Genomic DNA, 17990 nt, shown 5'->3' with positions numbered 1-17990 from the left:
GACTCCCCGCCGAGCAGGGAGCCTGACGTGGGGCTCGATCCCAGGCCCCTGGGATCATGACCTGAGCCGAAGGCAGATGCCCAACGACTGAGCCACCCAGGTGTCCCAGGAGGAGGGCTTTTTTTTTTTTTTTATAAAGATTTTATTTATTTATATGACAGAGAGAGAGAGACAGTGAGAGAGGGAACACAAGCAGGGGGAGTGGGAGAGGGAGAAGCAGGCCTCCCGCCGAGCCGGGAGCCCGATGTGGGCCTCGATCCCAGAACCCTGGGATAATGACCTGAGCTGAAGGCAGACGCTTAATGACTGAGCCACCCAGGCGCCCAGGAGGGCTTTTTAAACAAGTACTGACAGCAGAAATGAGCGGACGATGAGGGTCCACCAGCGTCCTCTTAGTTTCCTTCCAGGAAGGCCCTTCCTCGAGGGCCCACTGGGAGCGAGGGGGCCACCGCACGCCTGCTGAGCACAGCCCAGTTTACAAAACACTCCTCACACGGTCCCATTTCATCCACATGACCTACCACGCAAGACATGGGGTCACTCCAGCCTTCATGCCCTCGAAGCCACAGGGACTCAGGCTTGGGGCCAGGCTGAGTCACAAAGCCAGCGAGGAGCTCACGGGGGGGATGCTGAGAGCTGCATGTGCGTGCTGGAAAGGAGCAAGAATACACACCGACCTCAGGCCACTTCCTCCGTGTCAAGCTCCCCACCCCCTCCACCGTCACCTCCTCTTTGCCCAGTCTCCTGCCTCCTTCTCTTATCTCTCCCAAACCTTTGTACTTTGCCCCGGGCTTGTTTTTTTTTTTCTGGACCTGGGAACCCGGGCTCACTTTCACGCAGGGCTCGCATCCTCGTGGCTGCCTCACCATGTGCACTGGAAAGTGCTCCCGCTTCGTGGGGCTCTCCCTCATCCCCCTGTCCCTGATCTGCATCGTGGCCAACACCCTCCTGCTGGTGCCTCAGGGCAAGACCACCTGGACCGACATCGAACACCTCAGCTTGCAAGTCTGGCTCATGGCTGGCTTCCTGGGCGGGGGCCTGATGGTGAGTGGGCTGGACGCCACTGGGCAGTGGGGTCTTGAGCGTGGGCAGAGGGGAGAGGGGCGGGGCCGGGTGCCAGTGGCCTGGCGGGGGCCTGGAGCCTCCTAGCCTGCCCCAGATAGTGAGCACCTGTGAGTTCAGCACCTGAGCTGAACGTGCATGGGAAAAGAGAAGGAAGGAAGGAAGGAAGGAGCCTCTAAGCAGCTTCCCTTCTGGGTAGGGAGGGCGTCCTACCTGTCCCTCCCAGCCCTTGCCCTGCAGCAGATGCTAGGGCACCGCTGGGAAGAGCTAGCTGTGGGGCGCTTATCAGGGCAAGATGATAACGGGCATGGAGTGTGGGTGTGGGGATGCTGGAGTCAGGAGCAGGGTCACAGCCCCGTCATCCTACCTGTCGCTTCCGTGTCCCCTCACTCGCGGCCCACACTTCTGGATGGCCACCCAGTGCTGCACCAACCCAGAACTCAGGTCAGCGTGGTGGAGAAGGTGCCCCAGGTCTTCCCGGAGACTCGCATCTGTCACAAGTGGGGGCAGGGGAGACGTCTCCCCCGGACCTCCTCGTCCCCATCCTCCAACCCCTCCCTGTTCGGGGGAACTTCTGGAAGGTCAGGGTAGTTTAACAGCGTCGTGGGATGAAGACAGGAGACCTACCCAGCAGGGTTCCTCACTACTCAGATGAACCCCGCCACCCATGGATGAAAGTCCCCGGATGGACGAAGGTCCCTGGGACAAGGGCTCACCTTCCTTTGCCTCTTTCTCTGGCCACAGAGACTTCCTCCCTACACACTCCCCCAGTGTCACACTGCACTCCTCTCCAGCCCGCCACGGCCACGCCCACCTCCCTGCAATCTAACCAGCCTGCCTGGGGGTGGGGATCCCCACGCCGGGCATGCCCCCCACCCATGCTCATTCCCAGCTGCGCTCTTCCCACCTCCAGGCCCTGAGCCGCTCGCCCGCTCAGTCAGTCCCTGCTGCTCCCCGGGGACGCAAGCCGCGTCCCTGCTCTCCCTGGAGCTGGGTTCCCGCTGCGGAGAACACAGTATCATGGAAGCAGGAATGGGCGCTCCATGAGAGCAAGGACTGCCTGTTTTGCTGGTTCTGTGTGCCAGGTACCTGCCTAGTCCACTGCCCTGTACTTGACAGGCACTCGATTAATCCTCGGTGAGCAAAGTAAACAAATGAGCAAGATGGTTTCAGACAGGAATAGGTACGACCAAGGAAACAAAGCAGCCTGCTGGGAGTGGGCACTGTTTATAGCATTTTTTTTCCTAAACATCATCTTCTATCCCCTTTGAATTTCACTTGTAGGCAAGAGAGTGTACCTTTTTTTTAAAGATTTTATTAATTTATTTGAGAGAGAGAGAGAGTGAGCACAAGCAGGGGGAGGGGCAGAGGGAGAAGCAGCCTTCCCACCGAGCAGGGAGCCCGATGCGGGGCTCGATCCCAGGACCCTGGGATCATGACCTGAGCCGAAGGCAGATGCTTAAGGACTGAGCCACCCAGGCGCCCCAGCCCAGTGAATTTTTACAGTGAACCCACCATGTACCCAGCACTCAGACCAAGATACAGGTCATTACCAGAATCCCAGACAGGCCTCCCACACCAGGCGCTACACCCACGAGAGTCCCCACTACCCTGATTTCTAGCCCCGCAGGCTAGTTTTGCCTGTTCGGCACTTTATATAAATGGAATCATCCAGTATAACAATTTTGTGTCTGGCTTCTCTAGCTCAATATATGTTTGTAAGGTTCTTCCGTATCATTATGTAGACACGTAGTCTATTATTTCTGGTGCATTCCAGTGTGTGAAGAGGCCGCAATTAATTTAAACATCCTACTGTCGATGGCCTTTTAGATAGGCCGCAGCTTGGGTTTATTACAAGTAATGCTGCTATAAACATTCCTGTAAATGTCTTTAGATGAAGTTCTGTTTGCGTTGCTGTTGGATGGATACTTAGGGGGTGAAACTGCTAATTCTTAAGGTGTGCAAGTATTCAGTGCTGATAGATACTGCCAAAAAGTTTTCTGAAGTTCTTATCCCAAGTTCATTCCCATCAGCAAAATAGGAGAGCTTTAGTTGCTCCCATACCCTGCTGGATTTAGAAGGTCCCACTGGTTCTGTGTGGAGGAAGAGCTGGAGGGGAGCTGGTGACGAAAGAGCAGACGGAGGTCACTGTGGTTGTCCGGGAGAGTTGATAGTGGCTGGGAATGGGCCAGGGGCCAAGGAAGCAGATGGGAGCTATAAACTCAGTGCTTCCTTCCGCGCTAACCGTGACCCTTCTCTTGACAGTAAGACAGAGGAGCTCAGATGACAAAAGGAACTTAAACATTTAAAGAAGTAGAAATCTCAAAGAGGTAGCTGGTCTTTCGAAACTGGTCAATCCCAAAGGCAATTCTAGGTGTCTTTGGATCCTGGAGCTTCCCAGTTAAGTGTCCTACCCAGAGAGGCGAAGCAAAGGGGCCAGCACTGGTTCTAGACCTGCCGGGGGGCGTGGAAGAGAGGAGAGGGAGCATGCAGCAGAACTGCGCTCAGCTCCCTATGAGGTCACGATGCATGAGATAACAGAATCAAAACCCTCAGCCCCACCCCTAGGGAGCGATAAAATGCTGCCTGGTGCGCTCTGTACCCCACCGGCCGCACAGGGAGGCAAAGATCAAGAAGCTGTGGAATTCCAGAGGTGGGCGACAGGCGAAGAACCTGGCGCCGTGCGAGACATTAAGGCTAGAGCCAAAGCTAGGAGCCTCGAATGCCTTCCTGGAGCTCAGTCGTTGTTTGTTTGTTTGTTTTAAGACTTTATTTATTTATTTATTTATTAGAGAGAGCGTGTGTGTGCACGTGAGTGGGGGGAAGGACAGGGGGAGAAGGAGACGAAGAATCCCAAGCAGACTCCACGTTGATCGCGGAGCCCAACGTGGGGCTCAATCCCACGATCCTGAGATCATGACCTGAGCCGAAAACCAAGAGGCGGCCGGTCCACCGACTGAGCCACCCAGAGCGTAGTCTTGATGGGCTACTCTCTGAGGACACCCTGAAGGCTTTGGGCAGAGAAAAGCCCCCGTTGAAAGCTAAGTTCACTGTGGTGGGAGCAATGGAGGATGGAGTGTTCAGCCGCACGGGGGCAAGAGATACAGATGACTCGTAGAGAAGCTGAGAAGGTCATCCTTGTGGGAGGTGATCGGGGAGGGGACCGTGCAGACAAAAGGACAGACAGATTGGAAAACCGTTAAAGGAAAAGTCGAGAAGGCTTGAGGTCTGGCTGGGTGTAAAGGATTCCAGTTTTCTAGCGTGGGTGACCTGAAGAATATAAACACCGATGGAGACAAAAAAAAGTCACAGGGAGGTGAATTTGGGGAACTTTGGCGGACCTGCGAGGTCACTATGTGGCTGGCTGGTTTGAGCCGAGACACTGAAAGAAAAATAACCTTCAGCAGGTAGATTTGAATCTGGGGGTGAGTACTGTCCCAGAGGACAGGGATGGGCTCTGGGGGGAGGGCCACAGGAGGAAGAAGGACAAGAAGGACCAGGGTTGGACCTTGGGGGTCCCTACACTTCCCATCAGAGCATTCACTAACATCCTCCTCCCCCTTCCACCTAATCCCAGCTCACCAGACACTCCAACACCACTGACCCTTCCTGCTGCCCAGGGGACTTGTAGTTACCAAGCCAGTCTTGACCTCAGGTCGACCTGTTATTTCATTAAATCCTGAGCACAGCCCTGTGAGGTAGGTCTTGAAGACCCAGAGAGATGAATCAATTCATGGAGTGTGAAGTGAGCACAGGTGGGCCTTAACCCCAGGCCCCCTGACTCCGGCTCAGTGGGGCACCTACTAGGTGCCAAGATTTGTGGAGGCTACCATGACATTGGGCCCTGCCCTCCTGGAGGCTGCAATCTGAACACAGATAAGTAGGCAGGTAGATAATGATAAATAAAGTAGAACCCAAAGGCTCTCGGGGAGTAATGGAGACAAGGTCTTCCTATGGTCCAGAGGGCTGAGGGCATCCCAGGCAGCTCCAGGAGGAAGATGAGCACCCAGGCACGATGCACGGAAGGTGTGGAGGATGGGGGGGAGGGGGGCTCGCTGTCACACCGACCCTCCTCCGCAGGTGCTGTGTCCGGGCATCGCAGCGGTTCGCGCAGGGGGCAAAGGCTGTTGTGGTGCGGGCTGCTGTGGAAATCGTTGCAGGGTAAGCCCCAAACGCGGGCAGGACTCGGGGCTGGGTCTCTGAACCGGCCTTCGCAGAGCCACACCTGAAGCCACGGTCCCCCTAGCCACGGGAGCTCCCCCGGCAGAGTCCCAGCTCCGCCTCGCCCCTCCCTCGCCCCCCAACTTCGGCCTCAGTGGGCCTGCAAAGGGCGCCATGACCCCACGAACCTCCGCGAGGCTCGTAGGGGCGGCTAAGGCCCAGCCCCGGGCTTTGCCGGGAGACGAATTTCTCCCGCGCCTGGAGCCGGGCGAGCTAAGGTGCGCGCACGCGGGAGGAGGCGGCCCCGCTCACCTCCCCTTGCACTGCGCATCCAGATGCTGCGCTCCATCTTCTCCTCGGCCTTCGGGGTGCTGGGGGCCATCTACTGCCTCTCGGTGTCGGGAGCCGGGCTCCGAATTGGACCCAAATGCTTAATGGACAGCCGGTGGGACTACCACTTCAGAGACACCCAGTAAGGCTTCGCGCGCCCCCCTTCCCTGCCTTTCCCACCTGGATGGGGAACTCGGGGAACCGGGAACGGGGCGCGCCTTCGCGGGAGCCACCTCCACGTGGGCCAAACCCCCCTCGGCGCCTGCGCGGGGCTGGAGGGAGGGCACTCCGAGTGCCCTACCTCTCCCACGTGACCCTGCCCCCCACCCCGCAGAGGCTCTTACTTGCAGAACCGTACTCTGTGGGATTTGTGCGTGCAGCCGCCTGGCGTGGTCTCCTGGAATGTGACGCTCTTCTCGCTGCTGGTGGCCGCCTCGTGCCTGGAGATCGTGCTGTGCGGGGTGCAGCTGGTGAACGCCACCCTCGGTGTCTTCTGCGGCGATTGCAGGAAGAAGGAGGTGGGGCGGCGAGGGCTGGAGCTGGAGCGAGAGCCTCCGTGCTCCCTGGCTGCGTCCTCACCTTCTCTTTTCCGCAGGGCACCCCTCGCTGAGGCTGCGCTGACCGGCCTGCTCGCTCCTGGACGCGCGCCTGGCCCACCCCGCCCTGGAAATAAACCTTTGAACTCTCGTGCGCGTCTCACATGGTGCCTCCAGATACAGAGGGTCTCGGGGGGGCGCTCCTGTTTGGGACCCCTGCAAGTGCTAGCAAGGAGTTACTGAGCTGTCGGTGTGCGCTCAAATACAGTGGTAAACAAGACAGGCAAGTTCTGTGCGCTCAAAGAATTTAACAACCCAGGGGTCTGAGATGGGTACATTTTTTTGAAAAGGAAATAGATTACTTCACTTTTTAAAAAACACGCTGGTAATGGGATAGGGATTGGCTGCTGGAGGGACTTTTTAAGATAAGGTGAAGTCTGAGAAAGTGAAATTGGAGCCGAAATCTGGTGAATGGGTCAGCCATCTGGGTAGCTGGGGGGTTCCAGGCGGGGAGCAGCAAGGACAAAGGTCCCAGGCGGAAATCCGTACATGGAAAAGCCACTCTTTAACTTTTGTAGGGAAAGGAAGGAAACTGTGGAAAAGACAGATCAGCTTAAGCTCTAGAAAATGAAAGCTTAGGGTGTTTTAGCTTTATCGTCTCCTAACGTGGTGGAAGTTTCTCAATCTGAGGTCACTGGTAGTTCAGAAAGGAAACAGTCTGAGCTCTTAATGAGGACGAGGTGTCTGCAGACGCCCTCAGGAAGCCAGGGACTTCCTTAACTCGGGCGCAGAACTGTGTTTAAGGGCATTTTCCTGGGTTACGGGTCTGTACCTTTCAGTGGCCTGCCGGGACGCCCGAGCCCAAACCCGACTTTGGGCCTGGCCAGTGTCGGGCTGGGAGGAAGACGAGACGCAGCTTCCTACCCCTGAAACAAGCCAGACCAGAGCCAAGACAGAGAAGCTTTAATAACGAGCGGTGGGACTGGCCCCGGGGCGGGCGCCCTCGTTAACTGCTGCAGCAGAAAAAGCGCACGTCGTTCAGGGCGGTGTCATCCCAGAGGCCCCTCGGCTGCTCCACCTTGGTCTGCAAACCGCACATGCCTTTGGGGCAGGGCTTACTCCATTCTCCAAAGTCGCCCCAGGCCAGGCCGGGCCCCTCCAGCTCCGTGCCGTCTGAGCAGCGGAAGCGAACGTTGTTAGCTGCTGTGTTGTCCCCGTAGGTCTCGGGGGCCTCCACGCGCAGCGAGAAAGCCACGAGGAAGCCACGGCGGGGACACCACAGGGGCTCACTCCACGCGCCCCACCTGCGAGGGAAGGGGAGAAGTGCCACCTCTGGGTCCTCCCCACCCCCATTCCGACCCAGCCTTGGGGACTCCTCAGCCGGTGCTGCAGGACCCGGGTGGGTGGGGTCCGTCACCTGACCTCCACCGAGGGGCGGAGGGGAGGTCTTCCACCCACTCCCCAGCTCTAAACTGCCCCACAGCCCTGGAGGAACCTTTTAGCGGGGAGGGTGGGCGTGTAACAGAGGGTAAGGGGCATAGCCGCATCCTGGGGGGCCCTTGGCCCCTGTCCCACACCTTCCAGACTCGGACTCCACCACGTGCGTGTTGTGCTCCGCGTTTCCGCGTGAGCAGTGCAGTCGGATCCCGTTCAAAGCAGTGTCGTCGCCAGGAATGCCTTGGGGGGGCTCCTCCTGGGCCAAGAGGAGCAAAGGGACAAGGACCAGTTAAAAGATTGCCAGCCTGTGTCCCCGGGCACGGGGTCGTGCGTCTCCCTCCTTGGAGACCTAGGCCTGAACCCCCACCTTGAGCGAGAACCCGCTGGCAAAGAATCCATCAGGACACATCTCGGGCCAGGCCCAGTCGCCCCAAGGACCCCCATTGGTCACGTCGATGACCGAACTGTGGTCGCTCAGGCGGTTGGCTTGTGCGTGTCCGCAGCAGGTGGCCCACAGCAGGAGGAACAGCTGGGCTCCGGCCTCCCTCTCCATCCTGCAGCCTGTGAGCTGGGCCCCGTTTGCGATTTATACCCCCTCTGCCGCTCTGAAGGCTCTGATTACGGAAGGGCCTCCCGGATTAAGTGACACCCGAAACCAATCCATTCCGGGAACCCTGCAGACTCCATTCTCTGCTCAGGGAGACCGAGGCTCCCAGCGCTGGAGGAAGGGCCGAGAGAGCCGACCAGTTGAATAAACCACCCCCTGCTGAACATTTACCGCAGGCCATGGCTTGTGGTTACTTCCTGCAGGCCCTGTTATTCAATCCTCATAAATGGCATAGGAGGTGGGGATTACCCTTTTATTCTGCAGGTGATGGAACCAGGGCTTAGAAATGGCAAGCAACTTGTCTAAGGTCACGGTCAGCAAGCTGGGAAACTCCCAGCTCCCACACTGGGAAGTGGAGAGTCTAAGTCTAGGGATGGAAGTGATGCTCTGAAATGCTGGACAGGATTGGTCAGCAGCAACCTTAGGGACCTCCAGGATTAGAGGGAGCATTAGAGGGAGAGATGGGGCAAGAATCCAGAAACTGTGGGAGCTAGAAAGGATCTTCTTAGTGGTTGGGGCCGTGACTCCCAGAGAATCTGGGGTACCCCTTCCCCGGAGAAGAAAGTATACACAGACAGGAACAATTCTAGGAAGTTTATGGACAGGGGATTGAGAAGCCCCTAGGAACAAGAGATGCTGTTTCTTCTGTCGCTTCCTGGGTCCTTCCCCTGAATGTTTTCCTAGCTTTGACCACCAGGTGGACTCCTAATTTGGGAAGAAAAAACAATGGCTCATCTGTCATGGAGCACACCACCCGATTTGCCTGCTCTCCACACACTTTCCTGTGTTTATCCAATAGATATTTATATAGCAATAATGTATTTGGGCCCAGGCAATATTCTAAGTGCTGCAAATAGAACAGCAACCGGGAAACCCTTGTAAAACAAGGCCCCTGTCTTCATCGGAGCCCACATCCACGTGGGGGAGACAGACGATACATTTTCCAATGGACCTTGAGCTGTGTGAAGGCTCTTTGTCCCCTTGAGGCCTAGTACAGGGCCTGGATGCAGAAACAGTTAATAGAGTTTGGTTTGAAGAATAATGCGGGGGGCGTGCTTGCCTGGCTCAGTCCGTAGAGCATGCAACTCTTGATCTTTGGGCCATGAGTTCATTCCATGTTGGGCATAGAGATTACTTAAAAAAAAAAAAAAAATCACGCACGCAAAAAATGAATAACCGCAGAACCAGAACCAATCTGGAGTTTAAAAGGAATTAAACCACAAAAATGTAAACAGTTAAAGCATCCAGATCAAGACAGGTCCCCTGGAGATGGGATTGTGAATTTAGAAGTGGGTGCTTCCTGGATCCCAGGTGCCCTATGTTTGAACTTCATAGGTTAAGATTTATGGAGCAATTGTGGTCAACTTTTCCATGTACAGTGTTTGCACATACATTATCATTTAATCCTCGGATGAGATCGACAAAGTACCTATTATTTATTGTTCTCAATTTACGGTGGTGGGAATTCAAGCCCAGTTAGTGTAGGGCCCACACCCATTGCTCGGTGGGGGAGCTGGTTCTCACCCCAGCCCCTCTTCCCTCTTACTACAACCTGGCCCTACACGGAAGGCAAACGCAGAGACGAGTGGTTGCTGCCGAACCCCCCCCCACCACCACCAAATCCTCTTCATCCTGTCCTTCTCCGCTGGGATGCTGCCCTCTGGGGCAAAGAGCACAGGGGAAGGGGCCTTAGTAGGTTAATTATTAACCCTTAACAACTTAGGGCACCGCAGGCTTCTCCGGAGGCGGAGGGACAAGGGCTGGCTTGGGGCTGGAGAGGGGGGCGATGGCCCCAGCAGCAGCCGTGGGGGTCGTGCTGCTTCCGCTGGCCTCGCGGCGCTGGGTCCGCCACGCCATTCCTCTCGCGCTCCTCTTGCTGCTGCTTCTTTATCTCTGCGCTTGGAGCTTTCGTAAGTGGTCCCTTCCCTCATCGGCTCTGGGAGGAACCGGGAAGCCAAGCGCTGGGGACCTAGGCCCCCTCCTCGCGCCCTCACCGCTCGGCCTCGCCCCTCCCCAGGCGCCCTCTCAGGCTGCAGATCCGGGACACAGTCGTGCACTCCCGAGGGAACATCGCCTGCCCAGGTATGCTCGGCACGGGGCCAGGACCGGGAGCTCCGGGTGGGGCCCCGATCGCGGGGAGCGGGGCCAGGCTGAGGATCTGGTGACGGGTGGGTCCTGCTCCTCGTGTCCCCTCTCCCGCCCGAAGCCGAGTACAGCAGGAGAGACGCCAGCCGTAGGAGTCATTTCTGCAGGGCCCCACTGGGCTGCGGGGCGAAGGAGGCCCAGCAGGCTAGGGGTTCTGCTCCCGCCCCCTTCCGCCCGTGTCTCCCCCCAGGTCCCGCGGCAGTCGGGTCCCCTGGAGGCCCCCGAGCGGGAAGAGCCTCAATGTGTGGGCCCCCAGGGGGTGGTGGGCCGCGTGATGTGGCCGTTCCGCGCCAGTCTGAACCCCGAAGGGGATGTGGCGTTGTCGCAGTACCTAGCCGGATGGAGGGCGCTGGTCAGGTGAGCGGTCTCGCGCCCCCCACCCCCACCCGGCGCCCGCCTCCCGGAGTCCCCCGCCGCCTCCCCAACCACCGCGCTCTGCCCGCCACGGAACACGCAGGTTCCTAACTCCCCTCGGCTCTATCTTCGCCTTCGCCACGAGCGAGGCCTTCGCCAAAGTGACAGCCCTCGAGGCTCGGGTGCACGGCCCCGAGGCGGCGCACTACTCCTCGCTGGCGGCCATGGTGGCGTGGGAGCGGCGGGAGGGACTGCTGGAGCGCCCCGGGATCGCCCCCCGAGACACCGCCAGCTCCTCGGGCTCACGGATCCTGCTCTTGCTGCACCGCGCGCTGCGCTGGTCCCAGCTCTGCCTCCACCGGGTGGCGACCGGGACGCTCGGAGGCCCGGACGCCGGCGCGCAGTGCAGCGACGCGTACCGCACGTCCCTGGGCCCGCACCACCCCTGGCTGGTCCGCCAGGCCGCCCGCCTCGCGTTCCTCGCCTTCCCGGGTCGCGACCGCTGGCTCGAGCTGGCGTGCCCGGGCGCCGGGGAGGCGGAGGCGCGGGCCGCGCTGGTCCGGGTGGCGGGCACCCTGGAAGATGTCTACAACCGCACCCAGGGCTTGCTCGCCGAGCGCGGCCTCCTCCAGCTGGCCTGAGGCCGCCCCCCCGCGGCCGGGACCCGCCGAGACCCGAGCGACCCGCGTCCAGCCGGCCGCCCTACCGTCGGCCAGGGGGCGGGGCCGCCGGAGCCACGCCTCCGCGCGACGGCACCGCCTGCAAGGCCCGCCCCCGGCGGGGTGGGTGTAGCGCCCCTCCCGCTCTGCGCAGTCGCGGGGCGAGGGGAGGAGCTGTGGGAGTAAGTGTGGTTGGGTAGCGGTGGGTTTCGGGCGTCTGGTGTGATGACGGCAGGCGCTTAAGGGAAACAGAAAACAATGGATGTGGGAAGATGTGTCATCCCTGTTCCCGGCAGCCGAGAGACGCTCCCCCGGGCCCGCTCCCAGCCACTCCCCCGGCCGCGTGCCAGGTCTCCAGCCCAGACCCGCGCCCTGAGCCCCGGCCCCGCACAGCCGGCTCCTGCCTGGCCGCCTCCACACACGCGGATCCATCCGCTCCTGCCAGAGCCGCCCCTCTCCGTGTGTCCCCTGTCTCTGCCAATAAGTGGCACCCTCTCCTTTCAGCTACCCGAGCCTAAAACCGGTGCGTCGGCACTCACACCAAGCGGGCGCTCGGCTCGATAATGTCTGTTCATTAAAAGAGCTCCTTGGCCGCTCCCACAACAATAGTGAACGGGAAAGTGTGTGGCCATTTCACACGCTGGGAACTCTCAAATTGGGAGTCCAGCCCATTTTCCCCCGCACCCCAGACTCCTACATATACAGCTACTTATTAGATATCTTCACCTGGATCTCTACCAGACATAACGAACGTAACAGGTCCAAACCTGAGCTTCTAGTGCCCTTTCCTCCTCCCAAACACTTCCTTCATAGTCTTTGCCAGCTCAGTAAGTGACCACTCCATTCTTCCAGGTCCTTAAGCCAAAAACTTGGTAGTCATCCTGACTTGTTTCTCTTTCATCACACCCACATCTAATCTGTCAGAATCTGACCGTTTCCCACTATCTCCACTGCCACCACCCTTGTCAAGCCAACTTTATATCTATCACCTGGATTATTACAATAGCCTCCTAATTGTCTCTCTGTCCCATACTCGATTTCCCGAATGTGTACTTTCAATAGAACAGCCAAAGTAATCTCTTAAAATATAGATCATATCCCATTACTTCCAGGCTCAAAACCTTCCAGTGGCTCCCTGTTGCACTCAGATGAAAAAAAAATTTTTTTTTAAATTTAAGCGTAAATGTCATATTTTGGATCATATTTTCAGTTGAGATCATATTTTCAGTTGGATCATATTTTCAGTTGAGAATGGATCATATTTTCAGTTGAAAATGATGAAAAGCTTCGTAAAGGTCCTATGTGATCTGACTCTGTACTAGCCAAATTGACCTCTTCGATTTTCATTCAATATTTCAGGCATGATCCTGCCTCAAGATCTTTGTACTTGCTCTTCCCTCTGTCTGGAATGCTTTTCTGCCAAATAGAGAAATGACTTCCCTCAGTTCCTTCTGGACTTTACTCAACTGTCTCTGCAGGGAGACCTTCCCTGATGATTCTTTCTAAAATTTCAACACACACACACTTCCTATTTCCCTTCCCTACTCTGTTTTTTTTTTTCTTAATATGAGTCACTATCTAATAACATGCTGTATGTTTACTTATTTGTCTTGTTTTGTTTCCATTGAGAAATGTAAGCTGCATGGGGCAGCGAATTTCTAGACAGAAATTTGTTCCCTGATGTACCTCCAGTGTCTCAAACAGTGCCTGTCCCCTAGTAGACATTCAACAGCTTTTTGTTAAATGAATGTCTGAGCACAAAAAGATGGCCGGAGCCCAGAGTCCAAAAGAAAAGAGGAGGTTGCACAGTAATGCAAATATACTTAATGCTGCTGAATCATACATCAAAAATGGTTAAAATGCTGAATTTTACGTTACGTTATTTGTATTTTACTACAATAAAAAATTAAAAAGTAAAGAGGAGATGTGATTCTGGACAGGTAGTCAGGAGCAAGTTCAAGAAGGATGTGACAAACTACCTTACAGAGATAGGACTTTATCTCCAGAGTTCATTTTAAGCAGGGGATTGTTTAGATCATACTTGCAATTCAAAAACCAGCTCCAGCTGTGGTAGGTAGAGGACTACAGCAGAGTCATAGGAAGACCGCTCCACACAACAACGGCAAAATACACATTCTTCTCAAGTGCACATATGACATTCTCCAAAAGAGACCACATGTTAGGCTCTCAATAAATTTTAAAAGATTAAAAAAATATAAAGAAAATAAAAAAAGATTAGGGGTGCCTGGTGGCTCAGTCGGTTAAGCATCCGACTCTTGATTTCAGCTCAGGTCATGATCTCAGGGTACTAGGATCAAGCCCCGCATCTGGTTCCCCGCTCAGCAGGAAGCCTGCTTCTCCCTCTCCCACTCCCCCTGCTTATGTTCCCTCTCTCGCTGTGTCTCTCTCTGTCAAATAAATAAATAAAATCTTTAAAAAAAACTATAAAAGAAGAGCAAACTAAAACTTAAAAAAAAAAAAGCAGAAGGAAAAAAATAATAAAGATCAGAGTGGAGGGGCACCTGGGTGGCTCAGTCGGTTGAGCGTCTGTCTTCTCGGCTCAGGTCATGATCTCAGGGTCCTGAGCTCAAGCCCTGCACCAAGCAGGGAGCCTGCTTCTCCTTCTGCCCCTCCCCTTGCTCATGCTTTCTCAAATAAATAAAATATTTTTTAAAATTTTAAATGTTTGTGTTGCAAAGAATACCAGTGAAGGAAGTGAAAACACAATCTAGAGAATGGGAGAAAATATTTGCAAATCTTATGTCTGACAAAGGCCTAGTAAATAGAAATAAAAAAGAACACCTAGGGGGCACCTGGGTGGCTCAGTCAGTTAAGCGGCTGCCTTCAGCTCAGGTCATGGTACCAGGGTCCTGGGATCGAGCCCCGCATCAGGCTCCCTGCTCGGCAGGAACCCTGCTTCTCCCTCTCCCACCCCCCTGCTTGTGTTCCCTCTCTTGCTGTGTCTCTCTCTGTCAGATAAATAAATAAAATATTAAAAAAAAAAAAAAAAAGAACACCTAGGATTCAACAATAAAAAGATAATCCAATTTGGGGGGGACCTGGCTGGCTCAGTCGCTGGAGCATGTGATGCTTGATCTTCGCGTTGTGAATCGGAGCCCCACGATGAGTGTAGAGATTACTTAAAAAATAATAATAATGAAATAAAATAAAAATAGAAATGGCTAAGGATTTGAATAGGCATTTCTCCAAAGAAGATATACAAATGGTCAGCACGTGAAAATATGCTGAACATCACTAATCATTAAGGAAACGGGGCGGGGGGCGGGGAAGAGAAGCTACACAAGATGCCACTTCACGCCCACGAGGACGGCTGACATAGAAAGTGCACAGTGACCGTCAGTGAGGATGTGGAGAAATCGCAACGCTCAGGCATGCACACGGGGCTGGTGGACCATCACATGGGGCAGCTGCTATGGGAAACTGTCATTTCCTCAAAATGCTAAGTCTAGAGTTTCTACATGACCCAGCCACTCCGCTCCTAGTATACGGTCCTAGGTGTATACACCTAAGAGAAATGAGAGCAGCGTGGCCATTCTAATTCAGAGACGCTCAAGCGCATCCCAACACTCTGAACTGCAACTCCCATCAGATCACGTCAGTCCCGCGCAGCCCCATGGGAAACGTAGGCCTTCCACACTGTCTTGGGCGCTTTTCTATGTGTCGGCTGGCCACGCTGCCGTCGAGCGCTCACTGTCGCAAAAGAACCTTCCCTGCGCCGTTCTTTTCCCTTCTGCCGTCAACCGTGACTTAGCTTCGCCGGCAGACGGCTTCACCACGGGACTGAAGAGCGTGACAGAGCGCTTTACGACAGTTGCTTTGTGGCAGTGCCGGAGGAGGAAGATGGCGGCCACCTTAGTAGCCGCTCGAGGAGCGGGGTCTACGCCGGCCTGGGGTCCCGAGGCCATTACCCCGGACTGGGGAAGCCGGGAAGTCTCCACGGGGGTGAGGAGGCACTCGGGGTTCAGGAGATGTGCCCAAGGCTTGATGCGATGGGAGGATGAGGCCTGAGTGGGTTGGAAAACTGGAGGGCGGCGGAGGGAGGTGGGCTGATGCGCTGTAGCAGGGAAGAGGTGTCCTGAGGATGTTGGAGAGTGGTGTGGAAGGGAGGCTGGAGCGCGGAGTCCCGGAATCTTGCGGGACGAGGGTTTCAGGCCCGGATGGGCCTCTGGGGATTTGAGGATTGGAATTCTGGTACTCTGCGGGGGTGTTCGGGCCCCAGGAGACTTGATAGCGGATCGGTGGCGCACGACTTGCCTACTCCAGGGACTGCATTGAGGGATCGGTGAAGTTTGTGTATGCGGGAGAATGGGGAGGAGGGCTAGGTTCACCCCTTTCCTTTCTCCCAGACCACTATCATGGCCGTGCAGTTTGAAGGGGGCGTGGTTCTGGGAGCCGACTCCAGAACAACCACTGGGTGAGCTCAGGACAGATACTGGTCGGTCATCCCATCTTTCCTCCCCTCCCTCCCTCCCTCCCTTCCTTCCTTCCTTCCTTCCCTTTCCTTCCTTCCCTTTCCTTCCTTCCCTTTCCTTCCCTTTCCTTCCCTTCCTTGCCTAGCAGTCCGTTCTTACCCTCCACGGCCCACCGCGGGAAGGGAGGTTTCTCCCCTCCTTGGACTTAAGGATTGGTTCCAGCTCCTACTGCTTCCCAGTTTTCCCTCTCACCCTTTGGTGACATTTTTGCAAAAGTCTGTTCTCCAGCTAGCTTCAGTTTGGGTGAGAACTGATGGGAACTGCTGGAATTCCTATTCCTGAGCCCCAGGAGTGGGTAGTAACGGGATGGGGGTGGGAGACAAGTGGGATCGCTCCCTCACTGCCCTGCCACCCTGCAGGTCCTACATCGCCAATCGAGTGACTGACAAGCTGACCCCTATCCACGACCGTATTTTCTGCTGCCGCTCAGGCTCAGCGGCCGATACCCAGGCAGTAGCCGATGCGGTCACTTACCAGCTCGGTTTCCACAGGTACTTGCGGGCAGGGGAGGAGCAAGTGTCTGCAGGGAGTTGGGACCCGAGGTGCTAAGTGGCCTGACTCCCGGGTCCTGACGCTCTTTCCCGTCACTCGCCTCACCCTCTAGCATTGAGCTGAACGAGCCTCCGCTGGTCCATACGGCAGCCAGCCTCTTCAAGGACATGTGTTACCGTTACCGGGAGGACCTGATGGCGGGAATCATCATTGCGGGCTGGGACCCCCAAGAGGGAGGGCAGGTGAGGCGCCCCCACCCCAGCCCACCGCCATCGGAGCACTGGAGCCAGGCCTTTGAGCCTCTCCCCACCCCAGCCATTTTCTGTTTTTCTTCCCAGTCCCTGCCTCACTTCCTATTAACTCCTCCCAGACCGATCCCACTCAGACCGGTGTATGGACGTGTGTTGCCAAAAAGTACAACTGGTGACTCTTCTCCTTCTCCCACCCGGCAGGTGTACTCAGTGCCCATGGGGGGCATGATGGTGAGGCAGTCCTTTGCCATTGGGGGCTCTGGGAGCTCCTACATCTACGGCTATGTCGATGCTACCTACCGGGAAGGCATGACCAAGGAAGAGTGTCTCCAGTTCACTGCCAATGGTGAGAACTTGGGTTTCTGGGCCTGTGAACGCCAACCCGCATGTCCAAGCACTTTCGTATCCATTCCTCATTCCTTGTAGCGAAGCCAGAATCTCACTGACCCCAGCTTTCTCCTTTTGTTCACAGCTCTCGCCCTGGCCATGGAGCGGGACGGCTCCAGTGGAGGGGTGATCCGCCTGGCAGCCATCGCGGAATCAGGGGTGGAGCGGCAGGTACTTTTGGGAGACCAGATTCCCAAATTCACCATTGCCACTTTACCACCCCCCTGATGCCTGGAGTTCTAGGATACAACGAGAGACCCCCCATAGTGACGTAAAACTCAATAAACAGTTTGTCCGAGAGGATCTGCTCTGAGGTTCTTTTCTTGACCTCAAGCCTGCAATTGTTTGGCCCACTCCTGTGTGTACAAAGCTCTGCTCTGAGCTGAGAGGGAGACAAGCCTTTGCAAGAATGGTTTTCAAACCGCTTTCTCCAGACTGCCTTCCCCCACACTCCCTTTCCTCCACCACACCCAGGTCCTTAGGACACCAAGGTGTGGTTGAAATGGGGGCTCCCACAAATGGCCCACCTCCTTCCCTGCACAAGCCCAGGGTGGAACTCAGATTCCTGACTGGGACTGGGGTCACCTCCCCTCAGCCTGCCTCCTGCTTGTCATCATGGCTGGCTACTGACCCAAAGGCCAGAGGACAGCAGATCTCCGGCCCAGACTCATGGTCCCCTCCCTCCACACTCACCTCTGTCACCTCGTCTTGTCAGGAGCAGCAGCGTGACTACATTGGCTTTGGGGACAAAGGTGGACCTTGTTTGCAAATAGCATTTAAGATGGGTGTCAGGCGGGAAAGGGGGCCCCCGGGAGCGCTGTGGGCCAGCCCTGAAAGCCGTCATTCCCACAGGGGTGTGATGCTGAACCTATCTTCAGCCCCTGGCATGGAGGCTGAGAGTAGACTCCGGGCCCCCAAGGCTATCCGCACTCAAGCCGGGGACCTACAGGAGCTCAGCGTGTGCATTCCCGGTGCCTGTGTTTCCTCCACTCTGGGGATAAGGGAACTGTAGGAACCACATTGGAAAACTTGGTTCTAGAATACGGTCCTGCCCTGGAGGATTTTGGAGATTACAA

At 56.1% G+C, this 17990-nt stretch overlaps 4 protein-coding genes across 5 annotated transcripts; 3 read left to right on the top strand and 1 right to left on the bottom strand.

The window, feature by feature from the left end:
• Positions 1-831: 831 nt before the first annotated feature.
• Positions 832-6240, top strand: TM4SF5 (transmembrane 4 L six family member 5). Its single transcript, XM_036066197.2, has 5 exons — positions 832-1044; positions 5143-5223; positions 5559-5695; positions 5888-6071; positions 6149-6240. The coding sequence occupies exons 1-5, from the start codon at positions 868-870 to the stop codon at positions 6161-6163; spliced, it is 594 nt and encodes a 197-aa protein (XP_035922090.2). The 5' UTR covers positions 832-867; the 3' UTR covers positions 6164-6240.
• An 812-nt stretch (positions 6241-7052) lies between these two features.
• On the bottom strand, positions 7053-10793 carry VMO1 (vitelline membrane outer layer 1 homolog). The gene is made up of 3 exons (XM_036066196.2): positions 7894-10793; positions 7667-7782; positions 7053-7393 (listed from the first exon to the last, which is right to left on the bottom strand). The coding sequence occupies exons 1-3, from the start codon at positions 8077-8079 to the stop codon at positions 7096-7098; spliced, it is 600 nt and encodes a 199-aa protein (XP_035922089.1). The 5' UTR covers positions 8080-10793; the 3' UTR covers positions 7053-7095.
• Positions 9920-13835, top strand: GLTPD2 (glycolipid transfer protein domain containing 2). The gene is made up of 4 exons (XM_078066355.1): positions 9920-10043; positions 10151-10215; positions 10469-10635; positions 10736-13835. The coding sequence occupies exons 1-4, from the start codon at positions 9920-9922 to the stop codon at positions 11271-11273; spliced, it is 894 nt and encodes a 297-aa protein (XP_077922481.1). The 3' UTR covers positions 11274-13835.
• A 1261-nt stretch (positions 13836-15096) lies between these two features.
• Positions 15097-17215, top strand: PSMB6 (proteasome 20S subunit beta 6). Of its 2 annotated transcripts, none has more exons than XM_078067809.1 (6): positions 15097-15254; positions 15659-15726; positions 16144-16275; positions 16389-16518; positions 16729-16873; positions 16980-17215. In XM_078067809.1, the coding sequence occupies exons 1-6, from the start codon at positions 15153-15155 to the stop codon at positions 17042-17044; spliced, it is 642 nt and encodes a 213-aa protein (XP_077923935.1). In that variant the 5' UTR covers positions 15097-15152; the 3' UTR covers positions 17045-17215. The 2 variants fall into 2 exon arrangements, with proteins under 2 accessions (XP_077923935.1, XP_035922086.1); XM_036066193.2 differs by having other exon boundaries at positions 15098-15254; positions 17000-17215.
• Positions 17216-17990: the final 775 nt, after the last annotated feature.

Source organism: Halichoerus grypus, chromosome 2 (assembly GCF_964656455.1).
Source record: "Halichoerus grypus chromosome 2, mHalGry1.hap1.1, whole genome shotgun sequence".
Lineage (NCBI taxonomy): Eukaryota > Metazoa > Chordata > Mammalia > Carnivora > Phocidae > Halichoerus > Halichoerus grypus.
The sequence above is the reverse complement of the archived record's forward strand: the minus strand, read 5'-3'. Positions and strand labels throughout refer to the sequence as shown.

Excerpts from the sequence above, each read along its gene's own strand:
- TM4SF5 (XM_036066197.2), top strand. The coding sequence starts at position 868 with ATGTGCACTGGAAAGTGCTCCCGCTTCGTGGGGCTCTCCCTCATCCCC. Across the intron at positions 1,045-5,142 it reads TCCTGGGCGGGGGCCTGATG|GTGCTGTGTCCGGGCATCGC; the intron begins GTGAGTGGGCTG and ends CCTCCTCCGCAG. Across the intron at positions 5,224-5,558 it reads GCTGTGGAAATCGTTGCAGG|ATGCTGCGCTCCATCTTCTC; the intron begins GTAAGCCCCAAA and ends CTGCGCATCCAG.
- VMO1 (XM_036066196.2), bottom strand. The coding sequence starts at position 8,079 with ATGGAGAGGGAGGCCGGAGCCCAGCTGTTCCTCCTGCTGTGGGCCACC. Across the intron at positions 7,783-7,893 it reads CCAGCGGGTTCTCGCTCAAG|GAGGAGCCCCCCCAAGGCAT; the intron begins GTGGGGGTTCAG and ends CTCTTGGCCCAG. Across the intron at positions 7,394-7,666 it reads GTGGAGTCCGAGTCTGGAAG|GTGGGGCGCGTGGAGTGAGC; the intron begins GTGTGGGACAGG and ends CTTCCCTCGCAG.
- GLTPD2 (XM_078066355.1), top strand. The coding sequence starts at position 9,920 with ATGGCCCCAGCAGCAGCCGTGGGGGTCGTGCTGCTTCCGCTGGCCTCG. Across the intron at positions 10,044-10,150 it reads TCTCTGCGCTTGGAGCTTTC|GCGCCCTCTCAGGCTGCAGA; the intron begins GTAAGTGGTCCC and ends GCCCCTCCCCAG. Across the intron at positions 10,636-10,735 it reads GGATGGAGGGCGCTGGTCAG|GTTCCTAACTCCCCTCGGCT; the intron begins GTGAGCGGTCTC and ends CGGAACACGCAG.
- PSMB6 (XM_036066193.2), top strand. The coding sequence starts at position 15,153 with ATGGCGGCCACCTTAGTAGCCGCTCGAGGAGCGGGGTCTACGCCGGCC. Across the intron at positions 16,276-16,388 it reads TACCAGCTCGGTTTCCACAG|CATTGAGCTGAACGAGCCTC; the intron begins GTACTTGCGGGC and ends CTCACCCTCTAG. Across the intron at positions 16,519-16,728 it reads ACCCCCAAGAGGGAGGGCAG|GTGTACTCAGTGCCCATGGG; the intron begins GTGAGGCGCCCC and ends CCCACCCGGCAG.